The following is a 24,094-nucleotide window of genomic DNA, read 5'->3' as shown; positions in this document are numbered from 1 at the left end:
GGACACATATTCTTCCTGCCGAGTGCACACACAAACACAAATACACACAGATACACAAGTACACTAAAACACAGCCTACAACTTCTCTATAATTAATTAGTTGCAATGTAAAAAAACATGTATGGAGTCAGATAGCAAAGATCACTGAGACGCTTTTACAGACACCCCTGTTGCCAACTATAATATGGTAATTGTCCTGCACTGTTTGTGCTAACACCCTGGTACGGCCATCGGCCTGTAACATTTTTGCCAACACTCCGGTTGCTGAGTATAATAGGGCATTCGACCAATAACACTTTTACCAACACCCCGGATGCCAAGTATAATGTGGCAATCTGCCAGTAACACTTTTACCAACACCCCGGTTGCCAAGTGCAATACAGCAACTGGCCCAAAACACTTTTACCAACACCACGATTGCCGAGCGTAGTACATCAATCGGCCTGTAATACTTTAACCAACCCCTGGTTTGCGAGTGCAATACGGCAATCATCCTACAACACTTTTACCAACACCCTTGTTGCCAAGTATAATGTGGCAATCGGCCCGTAACACTTTTACCAACACCCTTGTTGCCATGTATAATGTGGCAATCGGCCTATAACACTTTACCAACACACTGGTTACCAAGTATAATGTGGCAATCAGCATGTAACACTTTTACAAACACCCTGGTTGCTGAGCGTAATACGGCACCAAAACCCCAGTTGCCGAGTATAATATGGGATTCTCCAGGTTATAATCTGCATTCAACCCAATTCAACATGGCCGATGCCGAGTTTTAGCCAATGCTGCCATACATCAGCCAAGCTCAGGGTTATTCTTTATACTATCTGGGTAGTCAGAATTGTTTACAAAAGTTGACAAGTGCAATACAGCAATCAGCCCATAACACATTTACCAGCACCCAGGGTGCCGATTATAATATGAATCTCTAGATATAAACTGCATTATACCCAAATCCACATGGGTGATGATGAGTCTTAGCCAAATTCTGTCATACACTGTAAAAATAATATATTATAAATATGCTACAAGGATATTAGGCCCGAAGTACCTCACAAGCAAACTGTTGACATTTTTGATGCATAGATACATATTGTTGCTGTCATGCAAGAACCTTGTATCTCTGTTTTTGTTCATTTTTCACTTTTGGCGTAATTAGAATGTATATGTTGTGTATTGACCAAACTTGGGCTAACAAAGCACAATATGACAATGCTTTAGATCTGCTGATAATTCATGGATAATCATGTTTTAATCTATTGTGTTTGATCACTTTAAGAGTCTGAAACTGTGAGCAGATTTTTGATCAGACTCTAAATTGACTCTGAAATGACTCTGAATCGAGTCATCAGACCCTTCCACTGGTGAATTTCACCAGTGATGGTTAAATAACTTTGATTGCAGGAAAGTCGTGCATCACTACTTTTTATACTGACATTCAGTGATAGTTAGTGATACAAGGTTTTTGCTTGGTATTTTTTTTAGTATGTTTTTTTAACCATTCAGTTATTAATTTGTGACAATGGTGCTTAAGGTATGGGAATGGAAAACTGTCCCAAAGTTTTGATCGCAAACAGCAGGGGGCGCTCTTACAACATCCCTTCCTTGTACTCCTTTCTGCCTGTCTGCCTGCCCGCTTGTGTGTTTATGCCTGCCTGTAGCCCCCTGCCCCCAGCTTGCTGTGCCTTCCTCAGCCCCCCTGTGCTCCTCTCTTCTTCCTCGGCTCAATCCCTTCTCTCCCTGCTTGCCTCCCTACAGACGACTGTGACTGTGAGGGCTATTTCAATGGACACTACATAGGTGAGAGCCTGCATGCCTCCTCCACCTCCTGACCACCCACTTACACTCCCACTCCCACCCACCTACTGCACTGATTGCACTGTTTTTTAGAGTCCTCTGCCTGCGGCCCACCTGCTGACCCCTCCGTTCAGAAAACACGCCCCGTATGTGCTTGGTGTTTTGCCAGATCATGAGTAGTAGCAGCAGGTGCAGGCTCTTGAGGAGGATGGAGGGGAGGAGAGGTCATGAGGTAAACAGATGGAGGGAAGGAGGGAGGGAGGGATGGAGAAATATAGGTCATTGAAAAGAACAAAACAGAGTAAAAATGGAAAAATGTTTATTTCACTGATAAGGGTTATATCTTGAATTACTACCTTAATACTAGGCAAATAAAAATAGAAATTAATGATTATACACAGCTGAATGTGAGCATGTGGTGCTTAGAAGTTCGTGATCCATTTAGGTCCTGAAAGTAGTTAAGGACACCCAAATCAAACAAATGAGACAAACATATTAGACCTGCGTATTTATTTATCTAGCATTGCATATCTGTGAGTGAAAAAAAACATTGTCCTTCACATTCAATATAATCTATAATAATTGCAACTATACCCTTCTAGTAACTGCTGATATTTAACCATTATTTGGTAAAATGACTAGTGTGCTTAAGGTTATTGTCTTGTTGCATGACCCACATTCTCATGACATTTATCACACAGGCAGATGTCCTGATATTTTCCTTAAAAATTTGCTGATATAGTTCAGAATTCATTGTTCCAGCAATGGTGGCAAGGCCCGACCTTGATACTACCACCACCGTGTTTCACAGATAAGATTGGGTCTTTGTGCTGGAAGGCAACATCTTTTTTTCTAAACATAAGATCTATTTTTGTCTCTTTTATCCACAAAAGTTTGTCGCAATACCCTTCCCATTTGTCCCTGTAAGCTTTAGCAAACTGCAGACAGACAGCAGTGTTTTTTTTGTAAAGTGTCAGCTGTCTTCTTGCAACCATTCCATGTACTCCGTGGACTCATGAACATTGGCATTAGCCAGTGTGAGAAAGGCCTTCAGTTGCTTAGAAGTTACTTTGGGTTCATTTTTGACCATGGTATGATCTTTGTTGTTCAATTACTCCTGTAGGTAACAATGATCTTGAATTTCCTTCTGTACCATCTGTACACAATCTGGCTGACAGTGGATCGGTGCAATCCAAACTTGAGACAGTTTTGTTAACTTTTACAGCCTGATGAATATCAATAGATCCTCTATAGATCCACAGAAATCTAATTTGTTGGTGCCATGATCAGAGTTTCATTTAAATTAACTTCTAATCCTATAGGTTTACATACTTTTTTCCAATAAATGGATATACTGTATAAAATATTGGATTATTTTTTATCTAATTTCTCCTCATCCACTTGTAGGTCTTGACTTGGTGACTTGATTTGATAATGTTTTAGATACATTTATGCAGAAATAAAGAAATATAGAGAGTTCCCAAACTTTCAAGCATCACTGTTTGCACACACATTTGATTCTTTCATGTGGTTCACTCGGTACTGTTATGCACTGTTAAACTGTGCTTTAAACAGGTGAACTGTTACTTACATTTAAAAAGAGTGTAAAGATATGTGCGAGAGGGATGTAAATACCGTATGGCTGTTTTCACTCACACTCCTGTCCCACTTCACTCTAATTGGAGGAAGTGAGAGAAAGATTGTCACCTCTTTCCTGCTACAGACGTGTTACAGACAAGTCTGTCCTATTAGAAGCTCATTAAGAGAAGAGTGTTAATGTGGCTTGTAATGAGAGAGATAGAGACAGAAAGGTCTGAAAACGGAAAAACAGTGTTTATTTTGTCACCTTTAAAATTTTACAAGTTAGTGATAATGTGAAACACAGTTGCCTTGATGAAGCTGGATGACGATACAGTGGTGCTTAAAAGTTTGTGAACCCTTTAGGATTTTCTAGAAATTGCCCATTCCTCCGTAAAAAAAAAACAGCTTCAACTTTGGGATGTTAGTGGGTTTCCTCACATTAACTGCTCGCTTCCTTCCACAAAATATGGATTGGGCTTGGCCATTCCAAAACATTAACTTTTTTTTTTTTTGAACCATTCTTTGGTTGAATATTAGCCATAGAAAGAGAGGCCTTCAGTTGCTTAGAAGTTACCCTGGGGTCCTTTGAGACCTAGCTGACTATAACATGCCTTGCTCTTGGCTCTTGAAGTGATCTGTTGGTCTTTCCACTCTTTGGAAGGGTAACAATGGACTTGAGTTTCCTCCATTTGTACACAATCTATCTGACTGTGGATTCCAGACTTTTTAGAAATGGGTTTGTAATCTTTTCCAGATTGATTAGCATCAATAACTCTTTTTCTTTTTGTTCGTACCATGAAACACTTTTACAAACGTGTCGTGAAGAGAAGACTTTGATAGATTCCTGTTCTTAAAATAAACAGGCTCCGCCCACTCACACCTGATAGTTAATTTCACCTTCTAATTAATTGTAAATCCTAGAGGTTCACATACTTTGCCACTCTCAAATAGGTAATATTAGACAATTTTCCTCAATAAATAAATGAGTAAAGTATATTATTTTTGTCTCATTTGTTCAACTGGGTTTTAGGACTTCCTTGAAAAAAGGAAGGAGGCATGTGTTGGCCTTCACCCTTTCAGTATTGGGACATTGCTAGTGATAGGGGGACTTTATATGAATAGGAATAGGGTAATTGGCCTTGGTCTAGCCTAAACCTATCGACTATCGCTTGATGTGTGTCATGTTGAGGCATTACCCTCTCCACCTCGCCCTCTTCCCTCCTCCATCGTCCTTCTCTGTTCCCCTGCCCCATGCCTTGGTCCATGACCCTTACCAATTGCCCCTGCACCCCAAAGCCACTGCCAAGGCTGCTGCCCCGCTATTGGCCGCTCATCACACTACGCCCCGCACGATTGGCTGCTCGCTCACTCACTGGTTTAAGTGTGTGATAGCTGATGTGCGTGATGGGAATGCTCTGCCCTTTACAACAGACCTGGGTTCAGGCTCACGGTGCCTTCTGTGGAAAGGCAGATTGTTTGGTTTAAGGTTGGCTTAATTGAATTGATTGGATCCAGGTCTGGGCAGGTTCAGATCTGGGTAGATCCAGTTCTGGGAAGCTTTATGTTTGAGTAGGTCCAGGAATGGGTAGATTCAGAGTTGGGAAGGTGGAAGTCTTAGAAGACCCAAGTCTGAGTAGATTCAAGTCTGGAAAGGTTCTGGCCTAGCAAAATTTAGGACTGGGTAGGTCTAGGTCTGGAAATATCCAGTTCTGGGTAGATTTAGATTTGGGTAGGTTCAGGTCTTTACAGGTCCAGGTCCAAGTATATCCAGGTCTGGGGAGGTTCAGGTCTGGGTAGATCCAGGCCTGCATAGTTCAATGTCTGGTAGGTCCAGTTCTTTACAGAGTCAAGTCCAGGGAATATCCAGGTCTGGGGAGGTTCAAGTCTGGGTTGGTCCAGGCCCGCATGAGGTCTGGTAGATCCAGTTCTGGTTAGATTGATGTCTGGGAGGCTCACGTCTGAGTAGATCCAGGACTGATTAGATCCATTTCTAGGTAGATACAGGTCTAGGTAGAACTGGATCTGTGTAGACTCAGGTTTGTTGGTCCAGGTATGGAAAGATGTAGGTCTGACTAGGTCTAGATCTGGGCAGGCCCAGGTTTGTGTAGAGCCATGTCTGGGAAGGTGCAGATCTGGGAAGATCGAGGTCTAGGTTTGTTCTTGTCTGACTAGGTCCAGTTCTGGACAGACCAAATGTCTGGGTAGATTCAAGCCTATGTAGGTCCTGGTCTGGTTAGATCCAGGTCTGGGTAAATCTAGATCTAGGTTGGTCCCTGTCTGACTAGGTCCAGTTCTGGACAAACCAAATGCCTGGGTAGATTCAAGTCTATGTAAGTCCTGGTCTGGTTAGATACAGGTCTGGGTAGATCTAGATCTAGGTTGGTCCCTGTCTGACTAGGTCCAGTTCTGGACAGACCAAATGTCTGGGTAGATGCAAGCCAATGTAGGTCCTGGTCTGGTTAGATCCAGATCTGGGTAGATCTAGGTCTAGGTATGTCCAGTTCTGGATATATCCTAAACTACGTAGGTCCAGGTCTGGGAAGTTTTAGGTCCGTGTAGATCCAGTTACGTGTAGACCCATGTTTGGGTAGATCCAGGTCTGGATAGCTCCCAGCTAAGAGAAAATGTTACAAGAAAGTTAAGTAACACTTTGAAAAGGTTACAGGTTCCATAATGTTGATCATTAGACATTTTCTCAAAATATAGTTTCTAGTTACTAATTAATAATTAGTAACTAGTAACTAATTACTAATAATTACTAAATACTAACATTATGGCAACTAACAATGAAAACATTTACATAAGTGATGTTGCAGAGTCGTTATGTAAGGTTCCTAAAACATTCCACTAACCAAAAAATGTTAGTTTGGGTAGGCCTAAAACTAAGAGCACTGATCCAGGGCTGGTTCTGAGGGCAGAGTGTGACCTGTGCGCGAGTGTATAGTGGTCTAATACGCGTTGTAGTCTCTCCGAAGTGTAAAGCGGTGGCGCCCTCCTGTGGCCAGGTGTTTTCCTGGGACTTTTATTCAGGTACAGTCCCTGCTCACTCCACTCAGGAGCCACCACTAATCCCCCTTATTCTATGCACTTCACTTTGTTACTAAGCGTCAGAAAGACAGATTATGCCTGCTTCTTATGAGTCGTAGCTTAGCATTAAGCTAATGTTCATACACTTATTGTTAAAGAAATAGTTGCACCCAGAAGGAAGTGTCAGAATGCAAAGATATTCGGAAAGGAAGGTGAAGGGTACCAGGGACAAAAAATGATTAATATATAAAACTTTTGGTCATATCTATTGAGATACACATATAGAGCTAGTTTGTAATGTTGTCTTGGTGATATAGAGCATTTGATCTTTAATCAGGGGTAGGTCACAGCGTAGTATCTTTGTCTTCAAGGCAAGCAGTAGGTGGATGAGCGTTGTCTTGTCACAACAGGACACTAAAGTAGAGCAGCAACTAACGATTATTTTGGTAATTGAATAATCTGTAGATTAAACACGACAGTGTCACACATTTTATTATTGTCATTATTTAATAACACAACAACAGTGAATGTAATGTAAATATAAACATAGTTGTGATTCTCACGGACTTCCACGCACCGTTAAAGTCAGAAAAGTCCTAAAAACATGCTGTAACTGCTGCCGCATTTAAGGTGGAATGGAAAAGTCATTAACTTGAGTTAGATATAAATATACGCAAGAAATGAGACACATCTTGTTTAACTATTCTAGCAGGCTCTAGTAACACTGAGTCTTAGCATGTCTCGGAACTGCTGGTCAAGCTGCCACATTTAAGATGGAATTTAAGGCGGAAGTGAATACACGGGGCAACAAACTTATCGTGAATTACCATGGCTCTATGGTACATGCATGCATCCAGCTTAATGATGCCTTAGTGCCACGCCTTTAATAGGCTTACTGGCGCACATTAAGGGGTAGCATCTTTACTTATAATAATAATAATAATAATAACGTAGATGCAATTAATTGATTATTTAATTATTTGCCAATTATTTTAATATTTGATTGATTTAATCAATTTATTTAGTTAGTTGTTAGAGCCCTACAAGCTAAGAAACCATTGATCTTGGTGCTCCACACACAGATGGTCATTGGTCATCTCTACCAAGACAAAGCTGGATTCATCAATAAAGATGATCCGCTGCTATTCACTCAAATCTGGCACGAGTATTCAGCAAGTTTCATTCCTGTCAGTTGATTCTTTCTGGGTGCAACTTGGATATTTGGCGATAAGTTTCCATACAGTATATTAATGTAAGTGGTTTTAACACTCATTTGAGGACAAGTTCCAAGGCAACCTTTGCTATAAAACATGAAGCATGGGCATAACTGGTTATTAAAATAATACTGAAGGTATTTTAAGACTTTTTTAAGTTGCTAGCCATTGTTTTGAAAGTATGCATGCAATATCACATGTACGATCTAGATAATGGAAAAAAAAAGAATTTTACCTGTGTTACCTGTGTAAAGTTTAACGTTGGTCACCTTATTTTAGCTTGTATAGGCAATGCACCAAGGGCACCAAAACATTTAAGATGCACTATTATCTAAAATGTAATACATGAAGCTTCTTATGCATTTGCACACCACCATCATTTTGGCTTTTACAACCCATGAATCATCTCAGTCTATCTCAGAAATCTTAGAAATGTACAGTTTTTAACCATGTTGCCTTTCTTTGCCTGTCTTTTGGTAACAGCTGGTTTGAGGAGGAGTTTTCGCCTGAGCCGGAAAGATCGCCAGGGGTCTTCAGGAGAGGCCAACGCGTCGGACCCAGGCGAACCAGACTTCCTGACCTATGAGGAAGTGACGCGATACCAGCAGCGACCCAATGAGAGACCTCGGCTGGTGGTGCTTATCGGTAAAGCAACAGATCCATTTTTGTTTAAGGGCTTTTTCACACCTGAAAGTCCGAACATGATCACATGTGATAGTTATTTTTTTGAGATCATTGAAAACTTAAATATAGTGTATAGGTGATCAGATTTGTGGAGACAAAAATAAGCGTTTGTTTGTCCTTAACCCTGAAAGGACTCCCTACCTAAAATAATTTTTTATTAATAAATTATTAAATGCTACACATTTTTATTTAGCACCAAACATGTATAAACTACTAGAGATCCAGACTTGAGTAAAAGCACAAGTACTCTGTCAAAAAAGTGACTTAAGTAACAGTTGAAGTGTTCTTTAAACATCATACTTAAGTAGAAGTATTCAAACATTTAAGAAATGTTGTACTTAAGTATTGCAAGTCGTTTATTCTAACATTTTCTTCTCAAGTACTTAAAGTAAAAGTACAAGTATTGTGCAAGTTATTACAGAAATAAGTTCAAAGTGTGAATATCATGGACTCTAAGATGAGCATCTTTATCAAACAGATCTACACCATTTGCTTTAGTGATAATGTGGGTTTGAAATGATCCCTAACATTTTTATAATTTTAACGAGCAGGGGGGATTCTAGGATCAGAGGTTTAGGGGTGTTGAGCAACACCGCCCTCCCTTAAAAAAAAAAAAAAAAACATGGACTGTAAATGAATTTGAAAAGAGAGTTTCCAGGAGGGGTGAGTGTGTCATATCAGAAGACATAAAATTATTTAGATTCAAATCAAACACAAACTATTATGTACAGGGGACAGGTATTACTTTTTATTTAGGTATTTTATCAGCAAATAAAAAGATAAATATTAAATAATTCTATCAAAAATTACCTCCTGAAGCTTCCTTATCTGGTCTAAATTAATGAAAGTGGAAAGCCACTTAAAACACTGGATTTTAAAGGACATCTGCTCACACTGACCAATGAAATACCTTTTATTCTTTACCTTTTTATCTTAAAGAACCGAAATATGGCCCATAATTTTAAAACAATAACTCAATATCCATGACTGGCTGAATGAATGGTTTTTGAGCAATTAAAAAGAACAGGCGACGCCCCTGGTAATGAGTAACGAGACGGCACGTAAAAACTGTATCAGCATAAAAGTATTAAAATTAAGTAAAATATGTAGTGAAGTAAAAGTGGAAGTAGAAGAAAAAAAAATAATTAAAAAATAAAGTAAAGTACAGACACAGCATTTTACTACTTAAGTACAGTAGTGAACTACTTCTACTTCCTTACTATACATCTCTGCTTAGCACACCCCTAGCTATGACAGTCTGAAAATAGTAAAGGTGCCATTAATCCATTTTTTTAATCAATCTCCCAAAAAACACACTTTGCAAAAACCTCAAAGGTGCTGATATATGAAAAACTACATTGTTAACATTTCTAGCCGAGACTTTTTTCAACTCTGAACTTTTTAAACATGAATGTTGTCTACATATTAATCCATTATATCTTTTTCTGTATTTAAAGCCCAAAAAATCAAACATAGGTTAAAAAATATATATTTTTTAAAGATAGGTTTTTAACATTTCAAATGTGTTCACATGTGACGTGAACAAAATTGACCTATTTTGTCTCGGATTCAGATTCCAGTGATGGTACTGTCCCCTAGTGGTACTGATAAGTAAATAACACTAACATACAGTAATAATACATCTGTATTGTGAGATGCACTATATGGACAAAAGTATTGCTACACCTGATTATTTTTTAATAGATTGTGGAGCTTTACTGTGAGAATTTAAGTGCATCTAAAAAAGAGCCTTAATTTGCCAAAGACATTGGATGATCCCTAACTAATCCCAAAAGTATTGAGTGGAGCTCCATTTTTCCAGAGAACACAGTTACTTCCACTGCTCCACAGCTCAATGTTGGGGGGCTTTGTAAAACATTCTTCCTACAGAGAATAGACAAGTCTTGAGGCAATGGGTGCAACATAAGGTAGCTGAATGCATTCATTAGAATTAGGGGTGTCCAAAAACATTTGGATATATTGTGGGTTTTCCAGATATGGATAAAGCCTAGGACACTTGGACTACACTGTATTTTGAATGGAGATCGTCCATTGATAGGAAAATATAGTTTAAACTAGGCTTAATCCCTGTCCAGCAAACTGACCCAATGAAGCAGGCAACAGGGAATTAAGGAGGGTTTTAAAAGGACCTGTTTTGATTTCTGATTACATTTTCTACATGGTTTTGTTGTTGTTTTCCTCTCTGCAGGTTCTCTTGGAGCACGCATCAACGAGCTGAAGCAGAAAGTAATAGCAGAAAACCCCCATCGCTATGCTGTGGCTGTACCTCGTACGTTCCTCATCAACAATTAGCTTCATATACATTCTATAAAACACATATAATACATATTTTAAGCATCTCACAAATGTGAGTACGCCCCTCACATTTTTGTAAATATACAGCTCTGAGAAAAAATAAGAGACCACTTAGCTCTGCATATTTTTCGTTAATTTGACCATTTCTCATTTTCTGCAAACAAATGCTCTAAATTACAATATTTTTATTTGGAATTTGGGAGAAATGTTGTCCGTAGTTTATAGAATAAAAAACAATGTTCATTTTACTCAAACATGTACCTATAAATAGCAAAATCAGAGAGAAAGATTCAGCAACTGAAGTGGTCTCTTTTTTTTTGTATATGATATTGTATATTATTTTTTTTTATATAAACGTTATAAACATCCTTATAACATTCTCTGTTAGCTGGGATGTCCCATCCACCTGGCAGGTAATTTCAGGCCACTTTCAATCTCCGATAATTCATGTTGAATTAATCTGTATCTTTCTGCACTTCTATAGACACCACACGACCTAAGAAGAGTCATGAGAAGGAGGGTGTGGAGTACCATTTTGTCACCAAGCAGGCCTTTGACGCTGACGCCCAGAACAACAAGTGAGTGAAAGAGCACAGCTTTAAGCTTTTAAAGCGCTGAAGGCTTAAGCCGATTCCAGTGTTGGGAAGTAACGGATTACATGTAACGGCGTTACGTAATCAGATTACAAATTATAAGTAACTGTAATCCGTTACAGTTACTGCTTCAGTAAGTGGTAATCAGATTACAGTTACTCTGCTAAAATAAAAGGGTTACATTGCGGTACTTTCCTATTTTTGCTCTTCCAATCCAACACTGACAAAACGCAAATAACATTTTGCGGTGAATACGCTCTGATATGACAGGGAACTGTCTGCCCCTCCTCCCGTCTTGCTGCACACACACACAGGGAGGAGGGGCAGCGGCTCACAGCGGCTCCATGCTCACACAACGAGACGAAATTAACTGACATTTTGGTCAACGAATAAAAACGAGACGAAAATGTTTGGCAGGGACGAAATCCAATCAGACTGATTTAGGTCTGTGAAAGGTAGGGACCAGTTAGGAAGAGATCCAATCACTGCTACTTTAGCGAAGGTGGAGTACCCGCCTCTCCTGCAGCAGCGCCGCGCGGAATTAAACTGTCGATACGGAGCTCGATACGGAGCTCGACAGAGTTCAGCAGGGAGAGAGGGAGAGAGAGAGAGGGGAGAGGCGATATATTTCTCTTTTGACGTCGCGAAAAACAAGATAACGTGTAAACCGCGTGGAGCGACTCCATTACCGGTAAAAACACCACTAATCTTTCAGCTTCTGCAGACCAGAGTAACACAGATCTCCATGCAGAGATCCGCGTTTTAATACTGATGTTATTTCATGAGCTGATGTGTTTAACTCAGCAGTGCACTAAAACACAGAACTGATACAGAACCCTAACTCATTAAGATCCGATCATCTGTTTAGTCTCACAGTGGGAAAGATATAGCTAGTGTTAAATCAGCAGCAGGTCAGAAAGGAACTCAATAATATAACGAAAATAAAACAATAAAATAAGTGAATCTATGAACCCAAAAGTCTGTGTAAAGTTCCTTACAGCCCTTTCTCATAAGTTTCTCACTTTAACTCATGAAGTCTCTCTGTACATCCTGAGAGCATCTCTACAGGACAGTGTGTGAATGTGTGTTCATTTATAGACTGTAGCTCCAGTAGGAGTGCTGGGTTAGTGCTGGAGATAAAACTAGATCCTTTAAAAGTTTTTGCATCTACAGCTCTGTTTAAACTATAATTTAACTATTCAGATGTTTTATGACCTGATTTCTAGAGCAAAATTTTAAATGTAAAATATGTATAGTCACACACCTACAATAATAATAGTAATAATAATAATAATATACATTAAATCATATATAAATATATTTCACTTTCAAACATTAACAATATTACTCAAGTGGTTATTAAACGTTTCATTTTGTATACATGTAGAGTTAATAATTCAAGGGAACTGATGAAAAAGCATTTACATTTAAATTGTGACTAAAACTAAATACTATTTTCGTCACAAGACTATGACTAAGACTAAATCACAATTTGTTGTCAAAATTACACTGGAGGCAAACCTGCAAATAGATAGCTTACGGTTGTTGTTACATTGTTTGGTTTTAAATGGTTTTATCATCAATTTATAGAAGTGTTTTATAAAATTGTTTGATGAAATGGTTTCATAAGTATTTTTATAGAGTGATTGAAAAGGCTGTTTTATTTGTTTATCTATTTGTTACATTCATTCAGGCTTAAAAAATGACAATATTTAAAGTAATCCAAAGTAATCAGATTACGTTACTCACTTGAAGTAATGTAACTGATTACGTTACAAATTACATTTTGAGTGATGTAATCAGTAATCTGTAAGGGATTACATTTTAAAAGTAACCTTCCCAACACTGGCCGATTCTGCTCTGATGATCTGACATTGATTTTTTCAGAGTAAAAGTACACATCAGCCAGCTGAAGCAGAAGAGGCGTGGTAAAACCCCACACCAAACACTGATTTGTGGGAAGTTCCTCTTTTAGCTTGAATACACTAAGAATTTAGTAATAGTCACTTGAATTGCATAATCACATTTCTTCTTGTGTGTCAAGTTATAAGCTATTCATATTTTCATATGCAGTTCAACAATGGGGGTATTTTAACTGTCATCTCAGTCAGAGGGTTTTATTATAAAAATGTAGTGGCAATAAAGAAGATTAGAATAATTGATTTAATGCAGTTTATCGTGGTTGGTGTGGCATGTAAATTAATATGAAGATTGTGGGTCGAATTGGCCCGCTGTAAAGTAAAAAAAAAAAAAAAAACACAGGAAAAATTTCCAAAATGGATTGGAAAACAAAATACTATAGAATGGATGGGAAAAATTTAAATAAATAATTTGTGGAAAAAAGAAAATATTCCAGATTGGATGGAAAAAACGAAAAAAAATCCCAAAATGGGTGGAAAAAACAAAAAACAAAAAAAAAAAACAGAATGGATGAGAAAACAAAACATTCCGAAAACAGGTGGGAGAAAAAAGCTACAAAACATAGAATGGCCGGAAAAAAATACTGAAAATGGATGGGAAAATAAAAATAATAACCCAGAAAATTGGGGGAAAATTGGGGAGCAAATTTTTGTAGATAGAAATAAATGAAACATTCCAAAACTAAACTAAAAGGAAATAATTAAAAACTAAATTAAACATTAAAAACTAAACTAAATCTAAACTTAAAACCCAAAAATGGTTGTAAAGTAAAAAAGGACTAATGGGAAAACAAAAATATCCCCAAAATGAGTGGAAAAACAAACAAAAAAAAAGAATGGATGGAAAAAAGAAAAATCCCAATAATGGGTGAAAAAACAAAAGATCCCAGATTGGATGGGAAAACAAAAAAATACCAAAATTGTTTGAAAAACAAACAAAACAACAGAATGAATGGGAAAACGAAAAAATCATAAAAATACGTTCGGGGAAAAACTAAACAAACATGGAACCCAGAAAACTGGTGAGGAAACAAAAAAAATCCCCAAAACAGGTGGAAATTCAAAAAACTCTAGAATTGGTGCAAAATGAAAACTTCCTGAAAATGGAAAATGCTGCCAACTCTGTCTGCTTTAAAAAAAAAAAAATTCTAAATACAGTCTGAAGCTGTATTTCATGCCTTAGTTATCTGCTGGCCTTTGCCTTGTCTTGTAACAGAAGGTAAATTCTTTTGTTATGTGTTGATTGTAAGTGTTGTTCTGTGTTCTTCTCTTTCTGCTGTGTAGGTTCATAGAGTATGGAGAATATAAGGAGAACCAGTATGGAACCAGTATAGAGGCCATCCGCTCTGTTCAAGCCAAGAACAAGATGTGCCTGGTGGACGTGCAGCCTGAGGTAGGCCGGCTTTCGGAAGCTCAACAGAAAAGACGGTGTTATGCTGTGCTTATCTAAGGCTTTTAAAAGCTATTATATTTATACATCAATTTATACACCAAATATTAATTAAATAACTACAGGCCAGCACATTTTTTATTATCTTTGCCTCTTGATTTATTAATTCAACTTGAATTTTACCTGAAAATATTAGTCTGATTTTCTAAATATAGTCAGCACTAATTAAAAAAAATAAAATTAAATGGCCTTAACAGAGTAGCGGCAAATAAAAACCCTGATGAGCCTAATTTTTCCACTCTTAAAATACACACACACACACATTTCTGCATGACACATTCTATATTCTATCCAAATTTTTTTGGGATGACTTCTTGATTTTTCAGGCTGGAGAACAATGCGTCCAATCAGTCTTCCTAAACCCGCACACTTTATATGCAAAGCCAGATGAAGCTTCAGTACTTCAGAAAGAAAGAAACCAAAATTGCTTCTTCAAGTAGGGGTCTTTCATTCCACTGATCTCTTCAAATGCAAATCTGCTGCCCCCTGGTGCTTCATTTGTGTTTTGACAGCACTCCAGACATGCTGAAAGTACATTGTTTTCATCTGGTAAAAGCTCTTGAACAGAAAATAGAGCAGCATCACACTTAAAGATGAACTTGCAGGACCTTACACTCACTCACTGAAAGATAAATAAATCACTAGTGAACCACCGTGATTACTCTTGTAGAGATGCTCTGTATGAGGTAATCTTGTGTCACATGATTAGATTGACATAACAATAGCAAGAGAGGCTGAATGTATTAAAATGAGTAGATGATTTCACACAGATTTTTTCTATGTATAATATTTTAGAGCCAGCCTAGATGTATTGTATTTTTGTTTAGTACTACAAATGTATGCAATTTGGACAAATTTATTTCTATGCATTGCATTCAATGCATGTCCAGATGAGGACAAATAAGCATACCAATAAATTAATTAATTATATTGATTGAAAGAGAATGATTGCTAGAGAATTTTTGAGTCATTTTGAGTCTTGGTTCTCTTCCTTATGCTATCAGAGATGTTCTTTTAAGACTTGGCAATTCTTATTGCTTATTCCCCTTGCTCTTGAGTCTTAGTTCTTTCTAGTCTTTCTTGTTTCTTATACTTTAAGAGTGTTTTTTATTTGAGTCTTGGTTGCTTTTTGTTTTCTTATGATCCTATATAATTGTTCCTTTTGACTGCTGGTTTTCTGCAGTAGTTCTTCCCCTTGTTTTGAGGCCTAGTTCTTCCTAGTTGTTCTTTCTCATACTTTTAAAGAGTTTCTCAGTTTAAATCTTGGTTTCTCTGTAGCTCTGTAGTTCTCTAAATTTCTCATTTGGAACCTTGATTCCTCAATTTCTGAAATTGTTCTCCTAAAGCCTGAAATCTTTCACCTAAAGCCCCTTTAGAAGAAGAAAAGAACAGCATCATATCAACACCAGGGCCTAAATGTTAGGGGGGTTGGGCAGAAATGAGAAATATATGAGATCTTTGGGAAAAATTAGGAGATCATATTCTTATTTGAGTATTATTTAGCTAAGATTGAGGTGAGATCATCCTGATTATGCAACAGACTTTATTTTGATCTAATTGAGAAAATCAGAAGATCTTTATTTTGAGTTTAGGTTCTTCTCAGTCATTTTTGCTATCAAATAGTTGCTCCTTTTGAATGCTGGCTCCTCTCAGTGGTTCTTCTTGAGTCTTATTCCTTTCTAGTGTTTCCTGCACTCATTCTTTGTCTCATTTTTATTAGTTATTATGGGATTATGGTTCCCCTCAGCATGTTTTGCTTATGTTCTTAGATGACATGTAAAGGGTTGTAAAGGGCTGTAATATGAGCTGTATGTAATTACAGTACATTTCACTTGATTTAACAATCTTTCTCTTTTTGTGTTTCTTGACAAGGCCTTGCACACCCTGCGGACTGCCGAGTTCAAGCCCTACGTTATTTTTGTGAAGCCACGGATCCCTGAGAGTCGGAGACGCCGCAGTGCCGCCACCTCGCCAGCAGGGGGAGAGCATGGGAGAATTACAGTGAGTCTCTGAGAAGGCATTTATTGGCTTGAATTAGAGCCATCGGACACCCATAGCTTTGACTATTCCCCCACTTCATTGTCGTTTGTAACATAGACATCTTATACATAGACGCCACATAACCTGCCTCCTGGCGTGTCAGCGTGGCCACAATACTGGAGGAGGCAACAATGCGCCCCCAGTGCATTAATGTACACTGAGAAAAGTTTAAAATTGTTTAATAAAACTATAATAATCACAACTTTACCAGTTTTTGCTCGATTTTCACACGGTTTGGTTTGGTACAAACAGCAGAGATGCAGCAATGATACAGAAACGCTGTCACACATTACAAATATAAGCTTTTATGCTGAAATACTTTGTATTATGCTCTTTAACCAAGACAGACATATGGTACGGCATATTAATATATTAATAAGTGTATAAATGAATTATTTTTATATTTACATGTACATAAACACACATACTACATCTACATACACATACTACATCTCTGCTGTTTGTAACAAACCAAACCGTGTGAAAATCGGGTAAAAATTGGTAGAGTTATGATAATTATAGGTGTATTTTAACCCTTCCTCATTGTAAATTAATGCACTGGGGGCGCAGGTTTGCCTCTGCCAATATGGCGTCCACGCTGCCAGCTCTAACAGATGGCGTCAGACGAAGCGGCATCTATGTATATGATGTCTATGGTTTGTAACATCTCACTGCTTTCTTCTGTCTTTCTCAGGAGGAGGACATGCAGGAGATGCGACAGTCAGCCCAGCAGATCGAGCAGCAGTACGGCCACCTGGTGGACCGGGTCCTGATTAAAGAAGACTCCGCCAGCGCCTGCTCAGAGCTGCGAAGCATTCTCGAGCGGCTGGAGAGAGAGGCCTTCTGGGTGCCCATCAGCTGGGTCAGGAACTGAAGGCCGTCTACTGACTAAAACGGGACTGAACTCATCCCCATGAGGGGCACTGGACTTCTCTCCATATCCATAGGACCCACCAATGGGGTTGGCCGGCTGAGAGCTAGATCTACGGAAGGTTCTGGAAACAAGATTCTCGACACAAGCTCAGCCTGGGCCACACTGTACAAGACGGAAGGGAAGAGAACTGAAGAATGATGGATGGAGCTCTTGTTGCTACTGATTTGGCACTTGGTCGGGACAGGGTTTAAAAATACCATAAAACATGCCGTGCCGTACACAGATATGCATACTTGGACAGTGCATACCCTGTAACCATATATATACCATGCGTACACACACCCCGGCTGCTTCTATTTTTAATGACTGTTCACTTATTTAATTTATTTAAACCTCTATTTAAACTGACATTATTTAAGTTTAGTTTTATTTTTGCATCATCAGTCACTAAGCAGTGATAGCTTCAACAAAAAAGAACAGCAATAGGACAGTGGATTTGCTGTCAATAGCAATGATACTGCTAAACTCATGGACAAACACACACACTATACAAGCACACAAGCTATAATATTACAAAATTAAAATATGAATGTCTGTGTTTTACAATCTAATCTTTTACAGTACACTCTTAAGCACTTTCTGGACCGGATTAGTTTCTCAAGGGGATGTTTGTGAAAAATATTTCACACTTCTACTAAAAATGCATCTGGACTGCATTTGAAAAAACAGGAGGACCAGTGTCACGTGACATCTTGTTCAGTAGCTCCTCCATTTCCACCTCCTGTTGTTTTTACGTGGATCTCCATGGAAACGTGCGCCCAAAGTGTAATTATGGTGCATGGCAGTGGACAAATAGATAATTTATTAAATTAACGGAGGACTACGGAGTTCAGCGAAAAACAGTAGGTAATTTTAGCCTGTAATTTGCTCAGGGGACGTCAGAGAAAATACATACATGGTCAATCCAGATGGGAATAAAATTACAGAGAAAATCACCACAGGACCCCCTGAGAAACTAATCACGTCCATGTAGGGCTTTAGGCTCAATCCCATTTCTCATTTTTACTCCTACTCCTTGTTTCTGTGTGCCACCCTTTTCCTAGGAATTGAGATACAAGGGGAAGTGGTTGAAAATCTCCCATTAAGAAAAGGGACAGCCCTTCACAAAACCAATATGTCATCTATGCCATCAAATACATAAATGTATAACAAAATAACATAATCTTCATTAACAGGCTACTATTGATGCTCTGTAGCTGACCCTGCTCTTCTTTAGCACCCTGTTCGCAGTTTCCCATGGGAAATTTATCTGGCAAGCTAGCCAACTACCGACACAAACTACTACCCAGAAACCAGCTCAGCTGGTGTGGGCTACGACACAAATGTGGTTTAAACTTGGCAACAGGAGAGTTGGCAATTGAGGCACAGGTTGTTTCCCATACTATACTTTTTGGGGCTGTACAATATATCATTCCAGTATTTAGTGTCAATGTGAAAGTATATTAAAGAAGATTTTTTTTTTGCCCAGAAGCCTACCATTTGTAACATTTACATTTTGCTCAAGGCTGTTCATATTACAAAGTTGGGCCAATGTAGTGTTGGGAGTCTTGCCCAAGGACTCTTATTGGTGTACCACAGTATAGTCATCCAGACTGGGAATTGAACCCCAGTCTCCCATATGATATGGTAGCTCACAAGCAGGCGGTGGTGTTATCCTCTGCACCAAAACAACCACTCTAGTTAAAAGGTGGAAAATTCAGAAAATCAGGAGTTCTCATTTTTCCTGAAATTCAGATTCAGAGCAAATAAAAATGAAAACGATTGAAACCCTGTTATTTTTACTATTCTTATACTATATTGAATGGACCAAATGAAATGAAAGTTTTATGGACAATTTCTTTTTGCAAATTTAGCTCCAAATGATCAGAGAATTGAACTGATAAACAATATGCTAACCAATGACTTCTGATAAAATCTGATAGAAATGTAATATTAATTAATATCACAGTATACAGCTCTGGAAAAAAATAAGAGACCATTTAAAAATGATGAGTTTCTATGATTTTACCAGATAAAAAAACTGGATGGATGATCAAAAGCCATCAAACCAAGCTGAACTGCTTGAAATGTTGCACCAGGAGTGGCATAAAGTTATTCAAAAGCAGTGTGTAAGACTGGTGGAGGAGAACATGCCAAGATGCATGAAAACTGTGATTTAAAAAATCACAAATATTGATTTCTGAACTATATAAACTTGTTCTCTTTGCATTATTGAGGTCTGAAAATAATCTTTTTTGTTATTTCAGCCATTTCACATTTTCTGCAAATAAATGCTGTAAATGACAATATGTATTTTGAAATTGGGAGAAAGGTTGTCTGTAGTTTACAGAATGAAACAACAATGTTCATTTTATTTAAACATATACCTATAAATAGCAAAATCAGAGAAACTGATTCAAAAACTAAAGTGGTCTCTTTATTTTTTCCAGAGCTGTATATTGAAGAAATGGAAAATATTACAATGCCCATATTTTCCAATATCATCCAGCCCTAAAATTCAGCAACTGGGGTGTTGGCATAAGCTGCGCATTAGGGCCAGAATCTGGCCTAGATTCAAACTAGACCGGAAATTTGGCCCAGAATGCCTGGGTAGTGATTTTTTTATGTTTTTTTATGTTTTTTTATGTTTTAGCAAATAAAATACTGCATTTGTGAGTCTATTTTTATTTGGAGGGCCATTTAGCCCAAACATTACACCCTACTCCTCTATCCAAGCAAGAATTAAGACGCCATACTCCTAATAGAGGGGTAGGGTGAAGTGTTGGGGGCAAAGGGTGAAATGGGATTGGGCCTTAATCTTTCTACTTTTTTACTTCTACTTTTAAAATTACAGGTGCAAACAACAATGGTTGTTTGAGCCTGGGATGCCATAGAAGAACCACTTTTGGTTCCACATAGAGCCAAAAGTCTTTTACAAACATGCTTCTTAATGGGTCCTAAAGTGATTCTCCTATGGAATCCCTCAAAGAACCATTTGAGGAACCTCTATATTTAAGAATGTACAGCCTAAATCTGCTGCAGCTAATAGGCTAGGCTAGGCTAGTTAATTACACTAGAAAAATGCTGCCATTCATCCAAAACATTCACACAGTAGATTTATGTTATCCAACACAGAGGTAGCAGTGAAGGTCTTAATAATGCATGACCAAAAAAAGAAATCCTATTTTTTAACAATACAATACAGAACAAGTAGCCTTCCACTGTGCCAATGTTTTTGTAGCACTTCGCCGTGTCCTCTTGACCCAAGAGAAGCAACTGCGCTGGTTTTAGTAGGTGGATATACATGTGTATCCATTATGTAAATATGTAACAATAATTCAACAACTCAGTAAGGTCATCGCATCGGTCATTCACTGTTATTGAGACAGGACTGTATGTGTGAACTGAATGTTTATGTGTGCATAATACATCTGATCTGACTCCCAACTTCAAGCAGTGCTCATTTATTATTCAGCTGTTGTCTGGCAGTGGGAGCTTTCACACAAGACAAGAACATTTATATTAGTGTGCTGGTAGAACCCATTTAAAAAGCATTGCAAGCATTAATATAAATTGGAAGGATAATAGAGGTTACCAGGAACAATAATTGATTAAAAATTACACTGATAAGTGCAATATTTATTGTAGCACAGCATGCCGCATGTCTCGGCATGGAATTGTAGAGGTTCCTAATGCTGTACTGCGATTGAATCTTCAGCTGATCAGTGATAAAACTTTGAGCATGTTTGTGACACTTTATTAAAAACCAGAAATCATTGCTTGTGCTACATATATACATTAAACTACACACACACACACACACATATATATATATATATATATATATATATATATATATATATATATATATATATATATCCTATGAATATTGCTTGATTCATTTCAGTTTTAAGAGTTCTTTTTATTACATTGACAAAATCCAATTAAATTTTACTACTGGTGTCAATAATCATGATTATAATTAATGCTGCTAGTTCCCTGTATTTTTGATCGGGGGGTGTATTAATAGTGCAGTGTGGTTTACTTCTGCAAGTAAGAGAAAGACAGCACAAGTTAGAGACTGATTGAGTGAGAGAAAGACAGACAAGAGAGAGAGGGAGAGACAGTGCGACTGAGCGAAAGACAGCTTGAGGTAGCGAGAGACAGCACGAGTTATCAAGAAACAGAGCGGTGAGAGAAAGACAGCACGAGTTAGCGAGAGACACTGAGTGAGAGAGGAATAGACCGTGCGAATGAGAAAAAGACAGAGCGAGTGAGAGAGGGGAAAAGACAGCATGAGTGAGAGAAAGACAGCGCAACTTAGCGAGAGACAGCACGAGTGAGAGAGATAGAGCAAGTGAGAGACAACATGAGTGAGAGCTGCGCAAGTGAGAGAAAAGACAGTGTGAGTTAATGAGAGACAGCACGAGTTATCAAGAGACAGAGCATGTGAGAGAAAGACAGCACGAGTTAGCGAGAGACAGTGAGTGAGGAATAGACCACGCAAATGAGAGAAAGACAGCGCAAATTAGCGAGAGAGCTGCGCAAGTGAGAGAAAAGACAGCTTGAGGTAGTGAGAGACAGCATGAGTTATCAAGAGACAGAGCATGTGAGAGAAAGACAGCACGAGTTAGCAAGAGACAGTTTGTAAAAGAGGAATAGACCGCGTGAATGAGAAAAAGACAGAGCAAGTTAGCGAGAGACAGTGCAAGTGAGAAAGATAGAGCAAGTGAAAGACAGCATGAGTGAGAGAGCTGTGCAAGTGAGAGAAGAGACAGCTTGAGGTAGTGAGAGACAGCACGAGTTATCAAGGGACAGAGTGTGCGAGAGAAAGACAGCACAAGTTTGCATGAGACAGTGAGTGAAAGAGAAATAGACCGCGCAAATGAGAAAAAGACAGAGCAAGTTAGCGAGAGACAGAACAATTGAGAGAGAGGGAGAGACAGCGTGAGTGAGAGAAAGACAGCACAACTTAGCGAGAGACAGCGCAAGTGAAAGAGAGGGAGAGACAGCGTGAGTTATAGAAAGACAGCGCAACTTAGCACGAGACAGCGCAAGTGAGAGATAGAGCAGGTGAGAGACAGCATGAGTGAGAGAGCTGCTCAAGTGAGAGAAAAGACAGTGTGAGCTAATGAGTTAGTGAGAGTTATGAAAGAGGGAGAGAGAGTGGCAGTGATAGAAAGACAGAGCGAGTGAGAGAGAGGGAGAGACAGCGCGAGCTATCAAGAAACAGTGCAAGTTAGCGAGAGACAGGGCGAGTGAAAGAGAGGGAGAGACAGCGCAAGTTATCAAAAGAGCGCAAGTTAGCAAGAGACAGGGCGAGTGGGAGAGAGACAGGGCGAGTGAGAGAAAGACAGCGCGAGTTAGCGAGCGAGTGACAAAGACAGAGAGAGGGAGGTACAGAGCAAGTGAGAAAAAGACAGCGCGAGTTAGCGAGTGAGTGACAAAGACAGAGAGTGGGAGAGAAAGGGAGAGACAACGTGAGTCAGAGAAAGACAGTGCGAGTTAGCAAGAGACAGCGCAAGTTAGTGAGTGAGAGAGAGGGAGAGACAGTGCGAGTGAGAAAAAGCCAGCGCCAATGAGAGAAAGACAGCACAGCTTAGCAAGAGACAGAGCGACCATGACCTTCCTCAGTTAAGAGTTAAAAATAATATCATACGTGAGCCTTATAATATTTTGCAAGAAAAAAGGTTGAATACTTAGTTTTTTGGTTTGATTTTGATTTTCATAAGCGATACATAAGTTGTTTTCTCTTTATCTCAGCAATTCTTGGTTATCTAAGTTTTCCCTATTTCATTTGAGTAGTTTCATGAAGTCTCTTAATGACTTCTGTAAATCTGAGAAATATAAATCCAGCATAAAGCTGAAATACATTTTAAGATTTTCATGCTGTAAATCATGCTAGGGGCTGAAAGAGGAAAAACTAAAAATGAAATAAAAGGCTTTGGAGTTGAAACAGTTCCTTAAGGACAGGAGTAGGCATTCCTCCTTCTTCAGCACCGCAGGGTATGCATTCTTTCATGCCTGTCCCACACACTCACACCTACCTGAGCTCATTAAACCACTGAGGAACTCTGGTGTAGTTAATGAGTATATTCATTTAGAGTTAGAGTTCCTTTCTTTCTTTCTTTCTTTAAGTTCTCAAGTTCTGTTTGTATTAATGATGCCAGTGAAGTACTTTTAATAAAGAACATAAAAAACCATATACAGCTCTGGAAAGAGAAAGAGACCACTTCAGTTTCTAAACCAGTTTCTCTGATTTTGTAAAATGAACATGTTTTATTCTATAAACTACGGACAACATTTCTCCCAAATTCCAAATACAAATATTGGCATTTAGAGCATTTATTTGCAAAAAATGAATGAGAAATTGCAGAAATAACAAAAAGATGCAGAGCTTTCAGACCTCAAATTATACAAAGAAAACAAGTTCATATTGTTCATAAAGTTTTAGGAGTTCAGAAATTATAAGTTGGTGGAATAACCCTGTTTTTTTAATCACAGTTTTCATGCATCTTGGCATGTTCTCCTCCACCAATCTTCCACACTGCTTT

The 24,094-nt window shown here is 38.4% G+C and overlaps 1 protein-coding gene across 3 annotated transcripts in view; it reads left to right on the top strand.

Annotated features, from left to right (window-relative positions):
• Positions 1 to 21,318, top strand: part of mpp3a (MAGUK p55 scaffold protein 3a) — a 51,364-nt gene extending 30,046 nt beyond the window's left edge. Inside the window, exons 13-20 of one of the 3 annotated variants that reach the window (XM_022672932.2) lie at positions 1,765 to 1,806; positions 6,349 to 6,414; positions 8,109 to 8,270; positions 10,519 to 10,599; positions 11,110 to 11,203; positions 14,422 to 14,530; positions 16,460 to 16,588; positions 17,322 to 21,318. In XM_022672932.2, the coding sequence (XP_022528653.2) occupies positions 1,765 to 1,806; positions 6,349 to 6,414; positions 8,109 to 8,270; positions 10,519 to 10,599; positions 11,110 to 11,203; positions 14,422 to 14,530; positions 16,460 to 16,588; positions 17,322 to 17,501 (863 nt within the window). In that variant the 3' untranslated portion in view covers positions 17,502 to 21,318. The remainder of the gene's footprint in view (positions 1 to 1,764; positions 1,807 to 6,348; positions 6,415 to 8,108; positions 8,271 to 10,518; positions 10,600 to 11,109; positions 11,204 to 14,421; positions 14,531 to 16,459; positions 16,589 to 17,321) is intronic. The other 2 variants (XM_022672935.2, XM_022672938.2) reach the window with 2 other exon arrangements.
• The last annotated feature ends 2,776 nt before the right edge of the window (positions 21,319 to 24,094 follow it).

This window comes from Astyanax mexicanus, chromosome 19, assembly GCF_023375975.1.
Source record: "Astyanax mexicanus isolate ESR-SI-001 chromosome 19, AstMex3_surface, whole genome shotgun sequence".
NCBI classification, from domain to species: Eukaryota; Metazoa; Chordata; class Actinopteri; order Characiformes; family Acestrorhamphidae; genus Astyanax; species Astyanax mexicanus.
This window is presented reverse-complemented; position numbering and strand designations above follow the sequence as displayed.